At 38.3% G+C, this 17,759-nt stretch overlaps 2 protein-coding genes across 2 annotated transcripts; both read right to left on the reverse strand.

Annotated features, from left to right (window-relative positions):
* Positions 1-497: 497 nt before the first annotated feature.
* On the reverse strand, positions 498-5,471 carry LOC149815518 (cytochrome P450 CYP72A616-like). The gene is made up of 5 exons (XM_089989218.1): positions 5,085-5,471; positions 4,066-4,286; positions 2,033-2,277; positions 1,405-1,780; positions 498-1,197 (listed from the first exon to the last, which is right to left on the reverse strand). Exons 1-5 carry the CDS (start codon positions 5,350-5,352, stop codon positions 772-774), a joined length of 1,536 nt encoding a protein of 511 aa, XP_089845344.1. The 5' UTR covers positions 5,353-5,471; the 3' UTR covers positions 498-771.
* A 6,416-nt stretch (positions 5,472-11,887) lies between these two features.
* LOC149815519 (F-box/FBD/LRR-repeat protein At1g13570-like) lies at positions 11,888-14,014 on the reverse strand. Its single transcript, XM_089989386.1, has 4 exons — positions 13,085-14,014; positions 12,581-12,739; positions 12,019-12,309; positions 11,888-11,944 (listed from the first exon to the last, which is right to left on the reverse strand). Exons 1-4 carry the CDS (start codon positions 13,925-13,927, stop codon positions 11,936-11,938), a joined length of 1,302 nt encoding a protein of 433 aa, XP_089845512.1. The 5' UTR covers positions 13,928-14,014; the 3' UTR covers positions 11,888-11,935.
* Positions 14,015-17,759: the final 3,745 nt, after the last annotated feature.

The raw sequence follows: 17,759 nt of genomic DNA on the forward strand, positions 1-17,759 counted from the left end.
CGATGTTTTGCCGTTTTTAACTTTTGACGCTATGCATGTTATGGGAGAAAAGCCGAAAGCGAAACCAAGCAGTGCTGGCACCAAAAAGTGGGAGAGCAGGCCAAGTGATAAAGAAGGGTGACCCACATGACTTCTGAACTACGTTGCAAAAAAGGTGGGGAGTTTTCTGCTGCCACTTGTAAACTTTGCCGACCTTTTCCAAAAGACACTATTGTCTCTTCAGACGATTCCCTGCAATGCCCCTGATTGTGGACGCACGGCAGCATCAACTTGTATGCTTTAACTTTTAGACATTATTACTATACTCCATATATCTACTGAATAATGTCCTCATAGTAATAAACACACTAACAAGCTGACTTCACTAAGTATCGAAGACGAGATCCATTTTTGTATCTTTGAAGAATTATAGTGTTCTCTGTTCCTCCACTTTCAGAATAAAAATTCATGATTCTAATGGTGAAGTTTAAATTTATATTCCACAAAACTAGAGGAAATTTCTAATTCTTAACATAGTTTTATAGATTACAATTCATGCCGAAGAAACATTGAAATACATACAGTAATATACCAATTTCTCTTACAGAAAAAGAGGACTACATAGTTTCCTATTTGTATGAAACATTGAAATACATACTGCAATAGACCAATTTATCTTACAGAAACGGAGGACTACATAGTTTCATATTTGTATTATACCATGCGCAAGCATTTTGTTGGTCCCTGACATACTATATTGTCAAGCAAACTGAGGAAATTGTGATAGTTTTCTCAGACAGCATGAAAGATTATTGGAGCTCCATACTGTGGGTGAAGTGTTATGACTGTATGTGGAGCATGAATGTAGGATGGCGAGAGCTCGAAGGAGAAGCGCTGCAGAATCATGGCAAGCGCCATCTTAGCCTCAATTAGTGCAAATGTCTGACCGATGCAGATTCGAGGACCCCAACCAAATGGAAAGAAGGCCAGCTGATGCTTAGATGCATTTGAAACTCCTGCTGAGAACCTTTCTGGATTGAATTCATCTGAGTCGTCGCCCCAAAACTTAGGATCATGATGGATCTGGAGCATTGGAAGCACCAAACGGACTCCTGCTGGGAGTGTGACATCTCCCACTCTAATTGTTTTGTAAGTTTGTCTAACCATAAAAGTTGCAGGTGGGTATAGCCTCATAACTTCATATAGGATCATAGTGACCTGTATTGCAGATGAACATTGTCAAAATATCAAGATAGCAGAAAGTTATTAAGCTAAATATTCAACCGACACCAAGGTGCTTAGTTAGTCACATGGACTTATTCAAGTCAGGGCTCATCAAATTCAAATCATAGCATAGCTTAACGCATGCCTGATATTTTACCAACTTGTTTCCACAAACAAACTTCACAGGAAAACAGAACTTACAGTCTTTAGGTGGCTTAAACTATCAAAAGAGGGAGTATCCTTCCTACAAACTTGGAGAACCTCATCCCTCGCACGCGTCTGCCAGCTTGGATGCATGGAAAGCAGAATCATGGTCCATGTTAGTAGCACTGAAGTTGTCTCATGGCCAGCAAAGTAGAACAGTTTGCATTCCTCTATGACATCCTCTCTTGTCATCCCCTTGCTTCCATTCACATGGTGATTCTCATTTGATTCCAACAATATGCCCAGCAAATCATCATTTTTGGCGATCCCCAACTTCATCTCTTTCTCTCTCTTCTCAATTATATTATTAAGCAGGGATATGATCTTTCTGTTCAGCTGTTTTTTCCTGAGATTGTTCTTTGTCGGCAAGAACCTGTTTTGCAGTAGCATATATGCTTAATTTTGATTATATTCTCCTAGTAATGCTGCTGTAAAGAAAACATGTTTACACTAAATTCTAGCACAGTTGCCAAGTTGAATAGAATTGAACGAGAGTAGTCCTAAATCTTTGCTAATCATATGAATCAACATTGGACTGAAATGCATAATACTTTTCTCTGTCACATGAATTCTTTGGTTCACCAATGAGCATACTGTGAAACCATAGGCAGACAGTCTGTTTTACCTCATTCCAGGCACATAAATCATTCGAAAGGCTTGGACTACCAGCTCTGCTTGCTCCTTCTGCATCAGGAATATATGCCTTCCTTCTTCAAAGCTGCTGCCAAAGGCTGTTCTAGAAATGACATCCCCAGTAAGATTCTGGAACTCCATAAACACATCCAATTCGCAAGATTCTTGCGGCCCAATTGACTTTTCCCATCTCTGAACCAACTCACTACAGCTAGAACCAAATGATGGTAGCATGTCCTGTTCACCAGAACCAGTGACAAAAGTTAAGTAAAGATGACAATAAGGTCTATAAAGATGAAAGTCTAAAATTTCAAGGTTGTCAACATAGTTACAAATATCAATCTCGTGATAACATTTGTGAAGGTTCTCCTAGAATGAAATTAGGAAGCTGCCTTCTTTAGAGAAACCTTGATGTTTCTTTTCAAAAGTTATCTGATCCAAAAGAGAATTTTGATTCCATTAGCAATGATTCAGAATATCATACATTAATCAATCAAACAAAGATTGATTTCTTGGAATCCCTTCTCTTTTCAAATGGAACAAATAGAGATTGAATTCTAAAAGTAACCTTTTGGATATTCTTCAATGTCTCGGCTATTTTAGAACACGAAAGCTAATAAAAATTTGAAAGAATAAAACTAATTTGTTGTTGAAATGTGAAACTTTCATTGAAACATTATGAATTGAGGAAGGCATTATGAACAAAATAGACATCAATCCGATCCAACAGTTTATAACCAATGACACAGAGGTAGCAGGTTGATTGTGATGGTGCCCTTTTTTATGGTACAAGTTGGCTATGGATCCGAGGGTCATTGCTTGGTGCAATGTTAAAGTGCTTGGGCTGTCAGTGAGAGATCAAGGGTTTGAGTCCTGGTGGAGTATGGATCCCATCATTTGAATAGGATGGGTGCAATCCTACTGCCCTTAACCAACGGCTAAGACTAGTCCACATTCTCACCTGGATGTGGACTGACCTTAACCATCCAGATGCATCAGCCAGACAGCCAGAATCAACATAAAATACTTTGTATCCTATGTCAAATGATGGGATCCTTTTTGGTCCTGGTGTGGTCACGTTTTGGAAAAGGCAGATGGTTTGGATGGTCTCCAGTCCGCCCCTCCCCAGCACTCTGAATACGTGTCCACACTGGGTATAGCACTTTTAAGTGAGGGAGGTTCACACTTTGTGTGCTGCTGCACCTGATCACCCTCCATCATTGGGATGATGGAGGGTGATCAGGTGCAGCAGTACACTAAGTTGGATCTACATCTTTATATCATTTAGCTTACCATGACTCTTCTAGATGCATGGCCGTGTATTAGATGAGAGAAAAGGTTCCATGATGCTCACTTTCTTCTGAAACCACGAGTCCATCATTTGGGTGTTGCAGCAAAGGAGTTACGCGAAATTTCTTGGCCACCACCAAGTTGGTGGGATTAAACAGGAAAAACGATTGGTGGCCATTGTAATTCCACTCAAAGGGCAGGATAAATTGCACCCACCAACTATGGTATCCATGGAACTTTTTTTTTCCAACGAGCTTCATTTCCCCAAGCCAAACGTAGTACAAATTTATCCAACCAAGTTAATTGAGTGTAAATATTGACCCAAATTTCATCAAATCTTACCAAAAATCGTTGTGATTTATTCAGACCCCAGTTGAGAGAGAGAGAGAGAGAGAGAGAGTCTTTGTGCCTATGGGTATATTTGTCCCACCAGCTCACATTTGCGTAATGGAGAAAAGGTACATTTTTGAGAAAAAATGGATGGTTAGCAATCCATGCATTTTTAGATTGCTAACCATCCATTTTTTCTCAAAAATGTACCTTTTGACTCCGTTCACCGCAAATGTGAGCTGGTGGGAGTAAAAATGTATGGTTAGCAGTAAATTTTTTGTCTACAAGGTAGATGTGTTTGTGTTTGTGCGTGTAAATGCCTTGCAACGGCAAGTTCTTAATGACGTGAGAGGGCTTTATTTGATGAAAATTTATTGGATTTGAAGAAAGATTTGTACTGCAAACCTTCAGCTTTTCCAAATGGAAGGCAGGATTGAGACGCCTTCTCTGCTGTGCCCATTCTTCTCCATCCAAGCTCACAAGGCCCAAAGCTAGGATCTGCAATGAACGTGGTGTGGGCGGCTTCCGAAAGTGTCCAAATTTATTTGAAAGAACTTCCTTTACCATCTCTGGATCCATAAGGATCAGTTGAGGTGTCTTTCCAAACCAAGTGAGAGCTAATCTACCTGCACTTTTTTCAAGGGCCAAATCCTTAATTCTCATGGACCTCTACCAAACAGAATCATCACAATCAAATATTTTAATCCACTAAAAATAGGTGCTCATAAAAATTAGTAGCATGTGAACTTTTTTTTTAATAACCAGGAAAAAACCGGCTCAATTACCAAGTTCATTGGGGTTTCATACCCCAGCCCCCCCTTGCCCACTCAGTTGTATAGCCAGTTCCGGCCTTGCAGCAAAGGATGTGCACCCTTGAGTTTCAAACTTGTGACAGTCAACTTGGTGATATTCTGACCTTGCCGCAAGGGATGCCACCCATGGGTTTCGAACTTGTGACATCCCGCCAATTTGGTGACATTCACAAGCAGCCCCTATCAGCCGAGCCGAGCCGAGCCCTTGTGGGCGATATTTTAAAGAGATTTAAAGAGGAAAAGCCCATGAACTAATTTTGGGGACCTTGAGAAACACTAGAGAGAGAGAGAGAGAGAGAGAGAGAGAGGGGGGGGGAATAAAAAGAAACTGAATTTTTTCCAGATTCTGTTAATCCTGGTATCCACTGGATTAATATATTTGTAGTTTTTCTAAAACATCGAATGAAATGTTGATTTATTTTGATATGCTTAGTGCTTTTATGCTGAATGAGATTAAGTGAGATCTTAATGATTACTACATAAGAAGACAGAGCATAGCATCTTTTGAACTAATTCATCAAGCAAATATCTAATCAGCACAATTAGCCAAGTTTTTGCATAGTGACTAATAATAATAACGACTGGAAGTCTGATCAAGACTAGCTAACATACCATACTTGTCAACAGCTTCTTTAAAGAAGGGCAAGACTCGAGGGACAATATCATGAGAGAAGCCCATGGGCTTAGACCATGCTTGTTGTTGCATACTCGCTGCTTCCCACAGGTTTCCAATGATGAGCTTGTAAGGATAGCCGTGGATCCCTTGTCTCCTGAGGGTCTCTGCAAGCTGCCTGGGCTCCCACCATATTGAGTACGCTATCTTCACTATCCATGAAAGACAGAGAGCTAAAGAAACGAAGAGAAAAATGGTGGTCACCATATCTTCTTCCTCGGTTAGTAGGCTAAGCAGAGTATGGGTGTGGATGAGGCATTTATAGGTGTTTGGTTTGTTACGGTTGCGTTGTCAACAAGTCATGTTGATAATAAGTCAGCACTCTCTCTACAGCAGGGAAGAAAATATATGGTAATCTTTAATTCCTCAAGACGGCCTTTGGCATTTGAGTGGTGCTTGTTTTTCCATGGTTCACTAGTCTCTTTATTTTTGACATTGAAAGGTAGATAATATGGCAAGCAGAGTGTTCAGGGCAGAAATACTTATATAAGTGTTCTGCCCAACTAAAGAGAGCCACGTAGTTGGCTGCCCAGCCATATTAAAGAGAGGGCCAGTGTACTGTCCTCTTAAAAACTGTTTTTGCCCGGAACATAAAACCACTCGCTTTCATGCATACCCACATTAAATTTGGTGTGATGAGGAGAACCACATAGGAAGAAAGATACATACTAGCATCTTTTGTGTCTCGGTTCAATTGAGTTTGTGTTGATGTCCATGTCACAACCGAGCTGGGAGTAGCTTGATACATGTTTGGCATGACCAAGTTCTTAATTTCCATCCCTGGTCCAAACGGAGTTTTTTTCCAACACAAGGTGACATGATATAACTGACAAGCGGAGCCCCCCCGTTGGTGCTCAACTACATCTTGGCATGACCAAGTTCATGAACTTGTTTGTTGAAACCATAGTGACAAATATCACTGAGATTTATGAAAATCTCATGATAATATCACGAGAAATTGCCTGAAAGCTTAAAACAACAATTTCTCATGAGATTTTCAAAATATCGAGAGATTTGTGAAAAAAAAAACATAAATACCACAAATTAAACGCGATATTTACATTTTAAACGGCTGTATGTCATGAAAAAAACATGTAATTTTTACTTTTAAATAATTTTTATTAAAATTTTCTTATAAAAATAATTTTAATATTTTTAAATTTATTTTTTTATTTCCAAGATTTTGCAAAAAAAGTGAGATTTATGAAAATTTTCAATTTCTCACAAGTTTTTGCCGATAAAAACGTTTGTCACTATGGTTGCAACTGATATTATTTTAATTTCTAATCACCACAGTGTGTTAGTCTTGACCAAAGTAATTTTTGGTTGTGTAAATAAATTTTTAACTAGATCACTAAAACCAATCCAGGCAATGGGTTTCCCAAGTAGGATTTGGTATTAGGGATGGCAGTGGATCAGGGCGGGGGCGAGGGACAAGGTCTCCACCCTCGCCCCATCTCCAAATCCTGCCCTCTATCCCTGCATGGGTCATGACTTTAACCTCCATCCCTGGTCCAAACGGAGTCAGGCGGGGCAGGACCATGTTTCTCCTCGATCCATTGCCATCCCTAAAGAAGGATTGGGGACGGGATGAAGTAGGGCAAGGCTGAGACTGAGGATGAGGCAGGGCGGGAAAAATCCTAAGTCCATCCTCGCCTCCATGCCCGTTTCATGTTGTCCATCACCGGTTCAAACGGAGCGAGGCCGTTTTCGTCCCGTCCACTGCCATCCTTGTTTGGTATCTAATTAAAAATTCGAGGGCGACTCGATTTTCAAATCAGAGCACACAATAATTGCATAAACCAAAATCTAGAAAAGGACGATAATTTTAGACGTGTTGATTTGTCCTCTTCAATAATTTCCGAGTTTGAAAGCATTTGCAAGTCGGTGCCTTTGAGCACCTTTTTTTTATTTCCCACTATTTCTTTTACTGTTCTTTGGCACCATCACCTGAGAGTTTCAGTCCAACTTGGCTGCAGTTTTTTCTCGCACACCACGTCATTGAAAGTGCACCACCAAGTCTCAAAACCTATACCAACCTGGTTTGGATCCAATGTGACCTGGGTTTGGGCTTAATGCATAGGATCCGTCTGAGCTGACCTGGATCCGGATTTTCGTGAGTAGATACAGTTTGATCATGATCCAACTTGGAACATATAGTAGAGTGCTAGCTCTGGATGTGACCTTCCCCCTTTGGCCCTGGATCCATAGAAAAGGAGTTAACTAGCTTTCCCTACACACCTGCTCAGGTCTCTCAAGTGGCAGCGGGCTTGGGAAGAAGGTGTTGTCCCCTCTGACCCAGACTCAATTCAATCCTACGAGGTGTACAGGTGCCTTAACTGGTGGTGGCTACGGAGTGTTGGTGTGACCGAAGCCCTCTTTGCAACCAATCAAATTAATCTTTCAACAACCACATTTAAAGCATTTTGTTGCCTTTTTTTTTAGAACAAGTAAAATATTTTATTAATCATCAGAAATAAGAACTTAAGGCGATGAGGTATCGAACCCCAAATTTGGCGACAAGTACAGAACAGCAAACTAAAATAAGGGGGGATCCACTTGTAATCTCGGTCAGGTCATTCGACCCATACAATGCACAGAACATCCAATAAAATATGAGCCATAAGCGAGGAGGCCGGCCGCGCCTTTCTTGCTTTTCATTTAACTTTGTTTTTTATGCATCCCCACAAAAGTAAAAGGCCGTAAGCTTCCTTCTCATCTCTTCCTCTCTCCTTTTCCTATTCCTCATGACATTTACTCCCTCTTTCTCATTTAAAGCCTTCATTTTCCTCTCTCTCTCTCTCTCTCTCTATATATATATATATATATATATATATATTTTCCTCATAACACATTCACGACCGTTCATCCTTTGCCTTTTATCCTTAAAGCTTCATCTGTCATTTCTTATCCCCAAAGCAACGGTGCTCATTCCGCTGCACACACACACACTCTCATCCTCAGCATACCGATTCACCTTTGCTCTTGTTTGTCCCCCTATCTCCTATATATATAAGAGATATTGAGAGGTCATTGGTTGATCATCCGAGGGACCATGATGCTTGGGGTGGAAGGAAGGTAGTCAGCCTGTTTCTATCCCATTCTTTCTTGATCCTTAGGTGTTGGTCTCTTTCTTTTTTATTTTGTTATGTTCTTTTTTATTATTGCTAATACTGGATTTTATAATTGATCATTCTGGTGGTATATAGATTGCTGAGAGGGTATGCTTCAACTAAGTTCTTAATATCAAACATAATAGATTAATTTGTTAAAAAATAATATACTTTGCTTAAAGCTGTGTTTGGAAAAAGGGTGTCGGAAACAATTATCTGAGTTGGACCACTCCAAGAAAATTTGGAGGATGTTTGGGAGATGAAAATGAAGGGAGGCATGAAGTTTGGCTAAGAATCCGCCAAACCCATAACTCATAAAACCTTAATTTCAACTCCCCCTATGAAGAGGAGGAATTTACGAATCCCTGAATAAGGCAGAGTCCGGTGAGTGCATTCCGGTGGGTGCCTGATTTGTTGGTTTGTGTACTGGATAACTGCTTTTTTCTCCTATGAGTTTTATCTCTTGTTTAAATAGGTGGTCACACGCATCATTGGTAGTCTTTTATTAACTTCTATTATATTTTTATTTTTTGGTTGATTATTTTAGGATGCTTAATTTTGATATTTCAATGTATATAATTAAAATCTTAATTCAGCTTTTAATTGCATTTAGTACTATTTTTTTGGGCACTTTTTTATTGAAGGTGAATGCTTCAATAAAACCTCATAGATTTTAATCAAATATAGTTTTTTCTATGCATTAAATCTGATGGAACTTTAATCAAATCCCATTTTACATTAAATTGCTCTCCAAACATGGTAAGAAATTAGAAAGAGTTAAAAGCCTGAATCCTTCCATGATTTACTAGTGTTTCCAAACAATAGAAGTAGTTTAAAAATCCCTTGAAAGCCATTTCCATTGAAATCCAATATCTGTACCTTTTTCAACTCCTTGCAAATCCCTTCAAGTGCCTTCTCCCAAACAGAGCATTATTCTCTTTCAACATTTTCGTGACCTCATTGTCCTATCTCTTATGATTTTTATGTCAATCATACATAAACTCTTTATTCAATTTCAGGTGTCCACTTTGTCAAAGATAGACATCATCAGCGTATATAGTCAACATTCAACAATCTACTATCAATATTTAATCAACCTTATGCTTTAGTTGCACCATGGCACTTGGTCCTTTACCATTACTAGTCTGACGACGCCAACCCCCCCCCCCCCCCCCCCACACACACACACACACACACCAAAGGGACGGGCAATAATGGAAAAACCTAAAAAGATACCAAGCATAAAATGGAAGTTTAATATTGAAGCATAAGTATAAGAAGTAAAAAAATGAAATCAAGTAAATAAAATTAAAGCACATAATTTTATGCTGAAAATTTTATTTAATTGAGTATCTCTTATAAATGAGTTTCATCTTGCAATTTCAATATTAATCATGATAAGTTGTCTTTCAAATCGACAATTTCATTTTTTTTTAACATTTTTTGCCTTCTTTGCAACATATTTTGGAATGTGATTCAAAATATACCTCAAATTTCGTTTTGGACATGATCCAACCCATAATAAATAAATAGATTCTGCCAATAGTAAATAAAATGTCCAAATCCATTTCTAGATGGAAGAACCAACTTATAGGTTAACAAGTGGTTTAAAGAAGTAATACAGTAAACACTATTCGATAAATACCAAAGTTTGACAAGAATTTTCAATAGGATAGATTCAAGTTGTTTTTTTGCTGGCCAACATTGCAAACTTAACAGAATTGACCAAATCTAGCCCTAAAACATCAATCTGAACTGGAAACTCCAAGTATCACAGGGTCTGAATGAAAACACTGAAACTGATCCAAATAAACAAAAAGTTTTCATTTTCACATATAAATTTAGAAAAAATGTCAAATACAGTTCATGCATCCGATGAATCTAATCTGCTACCACCACCAGTATCTAATCATCCAAGACCTAATAAAAGTTAGATACAGATATAATGATGGGTCCACCAAGGTGCATGCAAATGTTCTAGATCTAGGGAGTACGCTCCATAAATTTGATTGGATTAACTCATGAAATAGATTAGCAATCCCAATCACATCATAAAAGGGTGAATTTAGAATGACCACCTCAACGTGCTAGTTATAACTATCAATTGATCCTAAAACGTGGCATAACAAGGATTGTAAATACATTTAAAAACAAAACAATTTGAAATTTACATTGAATTATGCACTTAAAAATTGAAATGCACACTCATTAAATCAACACAAACAACTTTGTCAATATCAATCATCTTCAACTATCTTTTTTTCTAATAGGAGCAAGGAAAAATGAAATATTATTAAAAAAAACATAATGTCAATGCAAGAGGGGAAGGTGATGAGATCCCAAGAAGCAAAAGGGTTACAAGTAATAACATATAATTTCAACTGGAATCATTTGAATATGAAGGCCCTTTCTTTTAGAAAAAAGGAAATTTTTTTATGAGACCTTGTTATGTAAACCACAACAAAAACGAAGCAAACCACAAGATAAAGAGAAGAAAAGAACAAGATTTACGCTCAAGCCTACATGCACGGGCAAAGGACTAAGAAATTCACTAGCAAATGCAATGAAATACAAAGGCAAGATATAGAGCTTTCAAAACCCTAATCCTCAATACACCCGAAACTCTCATACCCCAACTCTCAAAAAGAGGTGACTATAAATATAACGAAGGGCATAAAACCCTAGTTGGTACAAAAGGGAAAAATTACAAAATTGGATATGCCCATACCGTTCCTGCATACGATATGGCTCTTTCTTTCTCTGAAATGCTAAAAGATGGCACATGTCATGCATATCTTCAAGATATTTATCATTATGTAAAATATGGATTTAACTCTGGACATAGATAGAATGCATACAGTTTGCATTAACTCAAACGAAATCAGTTGTCAACTTCAATGTTGCATTGTGCTGATTGAAGCTAAATTAAAAGCTCGCTAGGAGCCAATTAAGTAAGCAACGCTAAATGCAACATTCAGTTATCATCATAAAAGTGAAAAACAGCCCTAGTTTGTTCCTTATTTAGGAAAGACAAACTTATCTTAATCAGACAACTTATCTTAATCTGAAGTACCTTTTACATCCTAGACAAAATCAGCTCAAAGTTCTACTATAGACTTCCAAGAAAAAGTTGATAGGTTACTGAGGAGCTTCAGTTTTTACAAGTTTCAGGGATAACTAGGTGCAGCTAAGGTAACAGTTGAAGCAGGATCATTAGTTTATAGAATACACAAGATATCAACAAACCACATATTGGTTATAGAAGTGGAAGTTTTATCTGATAAATTTTGAAGAATCAAACTAGGAGTGGAAGTTTCAGATTGCCTACAAGATATCAACAAGCCACATCTTTTCTTTTGAACATTTACCAGCATCACTTTCCAAGCTATGCAAGGTGAACGCTTAAGTAACACATGCAAGACGGTCACATGAACTAGATAGTTCCTACTATTATGATCTTGGGGAGTTAAGAAGCTTGATGCATTTCCAAACACAGAGTTGCTTGGCTCAAATACTTGTGTTGATTGATATCAACATTTTTCTGTTATCAGGTTAAATGTATATTAACACAACATGAAAGATCAAATGCACAATTTGATGTACAATGCAGCAGGCAACGATCCAACATATACATAAAGCAAGGCATTATAATTTCCACAAAGACCAGCAGCTCAGAATCAACCAGCCTACAGAATAATTATACATGTTAATTTTCTATCATAAACTTGTCAAGAACCTGTAATTTGAAATATACCTACACCTTTTGCAAATGCTTGAATGACAGTTGCACACCAGGGTAATGCTTTTGAACAGCCAGCAATCCCTTCTTAAGCTTAAAGATGTTATCTTGTCGTACAAGAGAGACAACAGTCATCTGTCTGAGTACTTGGCCATTCATAAGCAAGAATCTCATGAACTCCAGAATACATTCATGTGCGGCAGCAAAACATATCTCGACCTTAGAAAAGTAATGAATCAGACAATTAAAGGGTCTCTGTGTCCTCCAGTGGTTGATATCTAGTGTGGTTTTAGCAGAAAAGTGTGTCTGATCCTGTAAAAGAAGAGAAAGATGTTAAGAAACTCCTTTAGAGTTAAGCAGTTTCGGATCAAATTGACCTTAAATGATAACACCAAAACTGATACAACGTTCAGCATCTGCTCTAAACATGCCAAAACCAAAACAAAGTTCAGTATCCAGTACACAGTGTACAAGTTAAGAAAAAGTGGAGAACATAGCTGATGCCAAAATATCAAAATCAGGATGAAGTTTAATATGAATAATGATACTGACACAAAAAAGAAGAAAAAATTCAGGTACTAACCATGACAATTAGCTCACTCAAATGAGGAGAGTTTTCGAGAAACCAGGAAACAACACCAACATCATCCAGATTTCTCAAATTCGCATCTATGACAAGCTTCTTCAGATTAGAGAAGGTAGCAGGGAAGCTTTTCGAAGAGATGCCTTCCCAGAAACAGACCTAGACCCAAAAAATAAAAACCACCATCATTCCACCAAAACCCATCCAGCAGGAAACACAATCTACATAAAAAATAATACCCAATTCTTTATAGAAATCAAATTCCTTCAAATCCAACGAACCAGAGGCATCAACTCTGGAAAACTGGTACTGCATTCTTCAGATGGATCAATTCCGTCAAAACCAACCAAAAAGAGAAACAAATACACATAACACTCGATACCAATGCTTTCAGATGAATCAATTGTTCCATTAGAATCGATCAAACTCAGATGAATAACTAAAACTCGGAATTAATCATTACCCAGTTCCTCGAATCGAAAATGGTTTAAGAGAAAACCTCACCCAGACGAAGTCGCTGCGCAACGAAAGAGAACCAACACGAAGCAGTCCGCGCAGAAGTGGCCTGAGATCACGGGTATGCTTCGGATTCAAGAAATTCAGCGAAACCGACGACCGTGAAAGCCGCGGGGCGTGCTCGATCTCGAGAATTTCCCACGTATTGCAAGCAACATCGAACGACTGGAGAGTCTGGGAACAAACAACGAGCTTCCTGAATCCGAAACATCCATCCACCACCAAATTCTCAAGCGCCGAGCTCCCCCGAACCAGTCGATCGAACGTATTGCCGTCAAACGTGGCCTCGACAAGCCTCAGCGATTCGAGTCGCCGGAATCCCTCGAACCCCTCCGGTAGCCTGATCACGCAACCCCGCAATTCCAAAACCCTAATCACATCGCACCGGAACAGGGAAGAAGGCAGCCTGTAGGCACCAATACGCGCCGAACCGACCACCAATTCTTGCACCCCGAGATCCACGAGAATTCCGATCGCTCGGTCGACGTAGGGGCGGAATTTCTCGAGCTCGTTCGAGATCCGGCACCGGAGAACCGGGGCATCTCGAAGCGAGAGGAGGCGGAGAACAACCTCCGCCCATGTTTCAGTCCCGAAGGCGCCGGTCTTCACCAATTCGCTCCCCAAATCGAGGTTGGGAAGGGAGGACCAGGCGTTCCTCCACCGCCGCGAGACGGCGGACGTCGCCACGGCTTCCCTGGTGAGCAAGAGGGAGAGGATGGAGAGGAGGAGGTGATGTGGCAAGTCGGAGAGGCGATCATCCGGCTCAGTGGTGGCGGTGGTGGTGGTGATGGAGGAGGAGGAATTCGGTGCCGCCGTCTCCATCTCCGGCATCGGGAGCTCTCATGATATCATCTGAGTGGGAGTCTCATTGTGAAGTGAAACCTCTGCAAACTGAAAGCTTGCACAAGCTCGCTTTGCAAGTGATTTGGAAGCTTTATCACCGTAATAAAGGTTTAAAACGGGAAAATAACGGCTAAGAAAATATTGTGAAAACGGAAAAGTTTAGTTATTTTTTAATCTTAGCACGTTTTTATTGGGCGATATATCAACACAAATAAATAAGTTAAAAATTAGAACAAAAATATGACAAAACGACAAAATAAAAATATAGAACATGTAAAATAACTCATTTTTCTTATGATATCGCTGTTAAAAGAATAAATATCATGATAAAATCATGACGTTTTCATTAAAATAATATTAACCCCATATATTTTGAACATATCATGACATTTTCACTGTTACAAACAGCAACCAAGATATCTCAATTTCTTAAAATATCACCCATGTTTCTCAGTATGCTTATGATGCTCATTTGAAATGAATGGAACTCGAAATATTGTATTTCATGAAATCAAATAAAACCTTTTTTCTTTATTGCAACTTTTGACATATGGGGTTAAATATATTTACTATCATTGAAATGAAAGATCAGAGGTGCAAGTTGTATCACCTCAATCCAACCTCATAAATGTATTTATCATGATCTGTTTGTTAGGAATGGCACCTCGAATTATGTGCTTCCAATGTAAAAACACGAATTTTTGAGTTACAATATTTTAGCTTACTATAGGCTGTTGAGTGATGATTTTTAAAAGATTTTGAACCTGCTTATGCATTATAAACACCTATTTCAAAACGTGTTTTCTACCAAACAAACATGCAGATCACATATATAAAGTCTGATTTAAAAAATAAATTAGAAAAAATAAGAAAAATGGTGATTTAAATTCAATAGCATGTACTTCAATGGTACCCAATATTAGTTGCATTTTTGGATATAAACTCTAAAACCTTCATTTAAGAACGGCCAAGGTTTTATCCACTCTTATTTGGATAAAACCTTCATTTAAGTATCCTTAGGCAGTTAAAACTTTGGTAGAAACCTGGAGTGTGCACTGGTTTCCTCTATACATCAAATCTGTTTGCATCAATATCACAAGAAACTTTATTGATATTTATTTATCAATCTGATTGATAGGAAAGAGATTCTACTCTTGCAATGATCATGAACTTTGCAAATTCTACATCAAGGTCATGTTAATTACAATGTAAACAGGAGATTTTGAAGAGTACATGTTTCATATCCTTTGAACTGTTAAATTATATATTTACAAACCTGCTCTAGATATTGGGTATGTGACTAATCAGTAACTAAATCCATATTACTTTTAAATAATCAAAAAAGTCCATACTGAAAGAGGGATACATGAATGCTTAGCGACAATGTCTATTGGAAGTCTGCAAAGATAAGATTAGCATTGGAGGATGCCTTCATCAGCCTTGACAAACTTTCTTTAAAATTCAGTTTCTTACTGCAACTGGTATTTTTATGATAAATAAGCATCATCCGTGGCAGTACGAGAGTGTTCATGAGTGTGAATCTTGCAAAAGCCAGGTCAAATTCATTCCTAATGTTCGACATCTTCACAGATGATAGGTTATGAACTAGACTATAAAATGGTTTCTGTGTTTCCCAATAGTTTTTCTTAACTGCGCGTCCTGAGAAGCCGTAGAATGGTCGTTCCTGTGAAAAAACAGAGAAATTCATGAAGCAGGTAAGTGATCCATTCTAAAAGACCAAATTGTTTTCCTTTTTTTTTAGAAAGAAAAGCATGAATAATTAGCTCTACTAAATGCAGAGAGCTTGCTAGCAAACAAGTGAACAGGGCATTCTCAGATGCTTGTTCCAAGAACGCTTCTGTATCCAACTTTTTCAGTCTGAGAAAAGTAATATTTACAGTCTTCACTGTAATGCATGCAGGTGAGCAACCCTACACAACAAGCAGTGAAGACATTAAGCCCAAGAGGCACCAGGGGACATAGAACATTATGGAATCCATTGTTATGTATAAAACTAAAGAAGTAATGCCAACCTGAATAAGGAATCCGGAGAAACTATGGTTCTCTACATTAACCAAAGCACTAAGCAGCACAATCAAATTGTAGTCATCTATTTTATGATGTCAAAATTTCATGTAGCCGGAGAATTCCACCAGTTTTGGTGCACGCATCAAATCAATGACAAAGACCTGTAAATTTGGGGAGTTAACCTTAAGTCAGGATAAATCAGAGCCTGATATTTATTTATGCTCTATCTGTTTGCGAACCTGGATACATTATAGTTTCCCCAACACCTTCTGCAGTGTTGAAGTTTCCCCAACACACTGTTGTTTGGGAATAGTGGTGTTGCCAAAACATTATATTCAGGATGGAGTTGGCAACCCAAATACCACGTTTCAACACCATTCATAAGATGTTTTTGGCAACTCCATCCCAAGTCCCAAGACGCCATGGCAGCATCACATTTTAGGCTCTATTTGGGAGTCGGTGTTGCAGAGGAGATGGGAGTAAAGAAAGAATGGGCGATGAGACTGGAGTTATCAAGTACATCCTTGTGAGGACGTAGTTGGAATGGAGTCATCTCTACTCCCACATCTCAAATCCGGACTTCCAAACATACGCAGAAGTTGGTGGGATTCACTAAATCCTTATCTCCCCTCGCATCTATGGCTCCCAAAAAGAGTCTTAGTAACACCCTGATCTAAGACCTCGAGAGTCCGAGTCCGGTTGGTATTACTTCTCAAAGAAAAAGCATACAAAGTTCACAAAAAAAATGGTTATTTTTTTTTCATTCTTTTTTGAATAACTCATTTTCTTTCACAATGTTCATCATTCATAACATGAGAAAATAACAAGTACATAAATGTTCAATGACAATAAAATAAAAACTACCAAGTGCTCTGCTAAAGTAGAAGTAACTGGTCGCGTTCTGCCTGTGCTAGTGTGCCTGAAACCTATAGTTGTAATTATACAATGGGTGAGTCTACAATCTAAGAAGGAATAATTATAAGCAAATAAAAACTTTAACTTACAATTATAGTGAAGCTCTAAGCTTTGCTTTGAGTTTAGTTTTTGACACACCAAACAAGTTTGCATGTTTTAATTATTTCATTTTAACTCTCTCAAACACTCTTTCATACTAAACTAACACTAGGTCGGCTATACCGGTCATAGCCATCTATGAGAGTAGCAACCCCCACAGAATACCTCAATTCTATAAGTTGGCTAGAGTATGAAATATACACTCTCAGTGACCCTCGAACCACCAGGCACTGCAATGAAACAAAAAGAAGACCCCACCAATAGCTAACTGGGAGGTTAGGCTTAATCTCAATCTTAGCATGGTTCATGCTACATCCTAACTATGAGCTTTCAACCATCTATGGTTATCTAGAGTCCCAAACACTGTGTGAATATAACCTTAAGTCATATTTTAAGTTTATTACATTGAAACACAATCTCAAGCTCGTATTTCACTTGTTCTCTCACTAGTGATATCATAAAATGATCATGACAGGTCTCACTTTTCAATTTCAGAATGACATTAGGGTTAACACTTATATTATACTAAGGACACAACGATGTAGAGTCTCCACATCGTTAAATCACAGACGACTCACTCTCCATGGTGGCTACACTCTTGTCGCGAACTAGGTAGCCCTTTTCACAAGTCACTACTTTCGGGATTTACGAAGTTATGTATACTAATCTCAATATAAACATTCACATGACATGAATAGAATAAATAAACTCAAGTTTAATCACAATCTTATCATGATGCATGTTATTTGCAAATTATAATACAGATATGTTATCACAG

This window comes from Nuphar pumila, chromosome 15 (assembly GCF_984573655.1).
Source record: "Nuphar pumila chromosome 15, dmNupPumi1.hap1.1, whole genome shotgun sequence".
Lineage (NCBI taxonomy): Eukaryota > Viridiplantae > Streptophyta > Magnoliopsida > Nymphaeales > Nymphaeaceae > Nuphar > Nuphar pumila.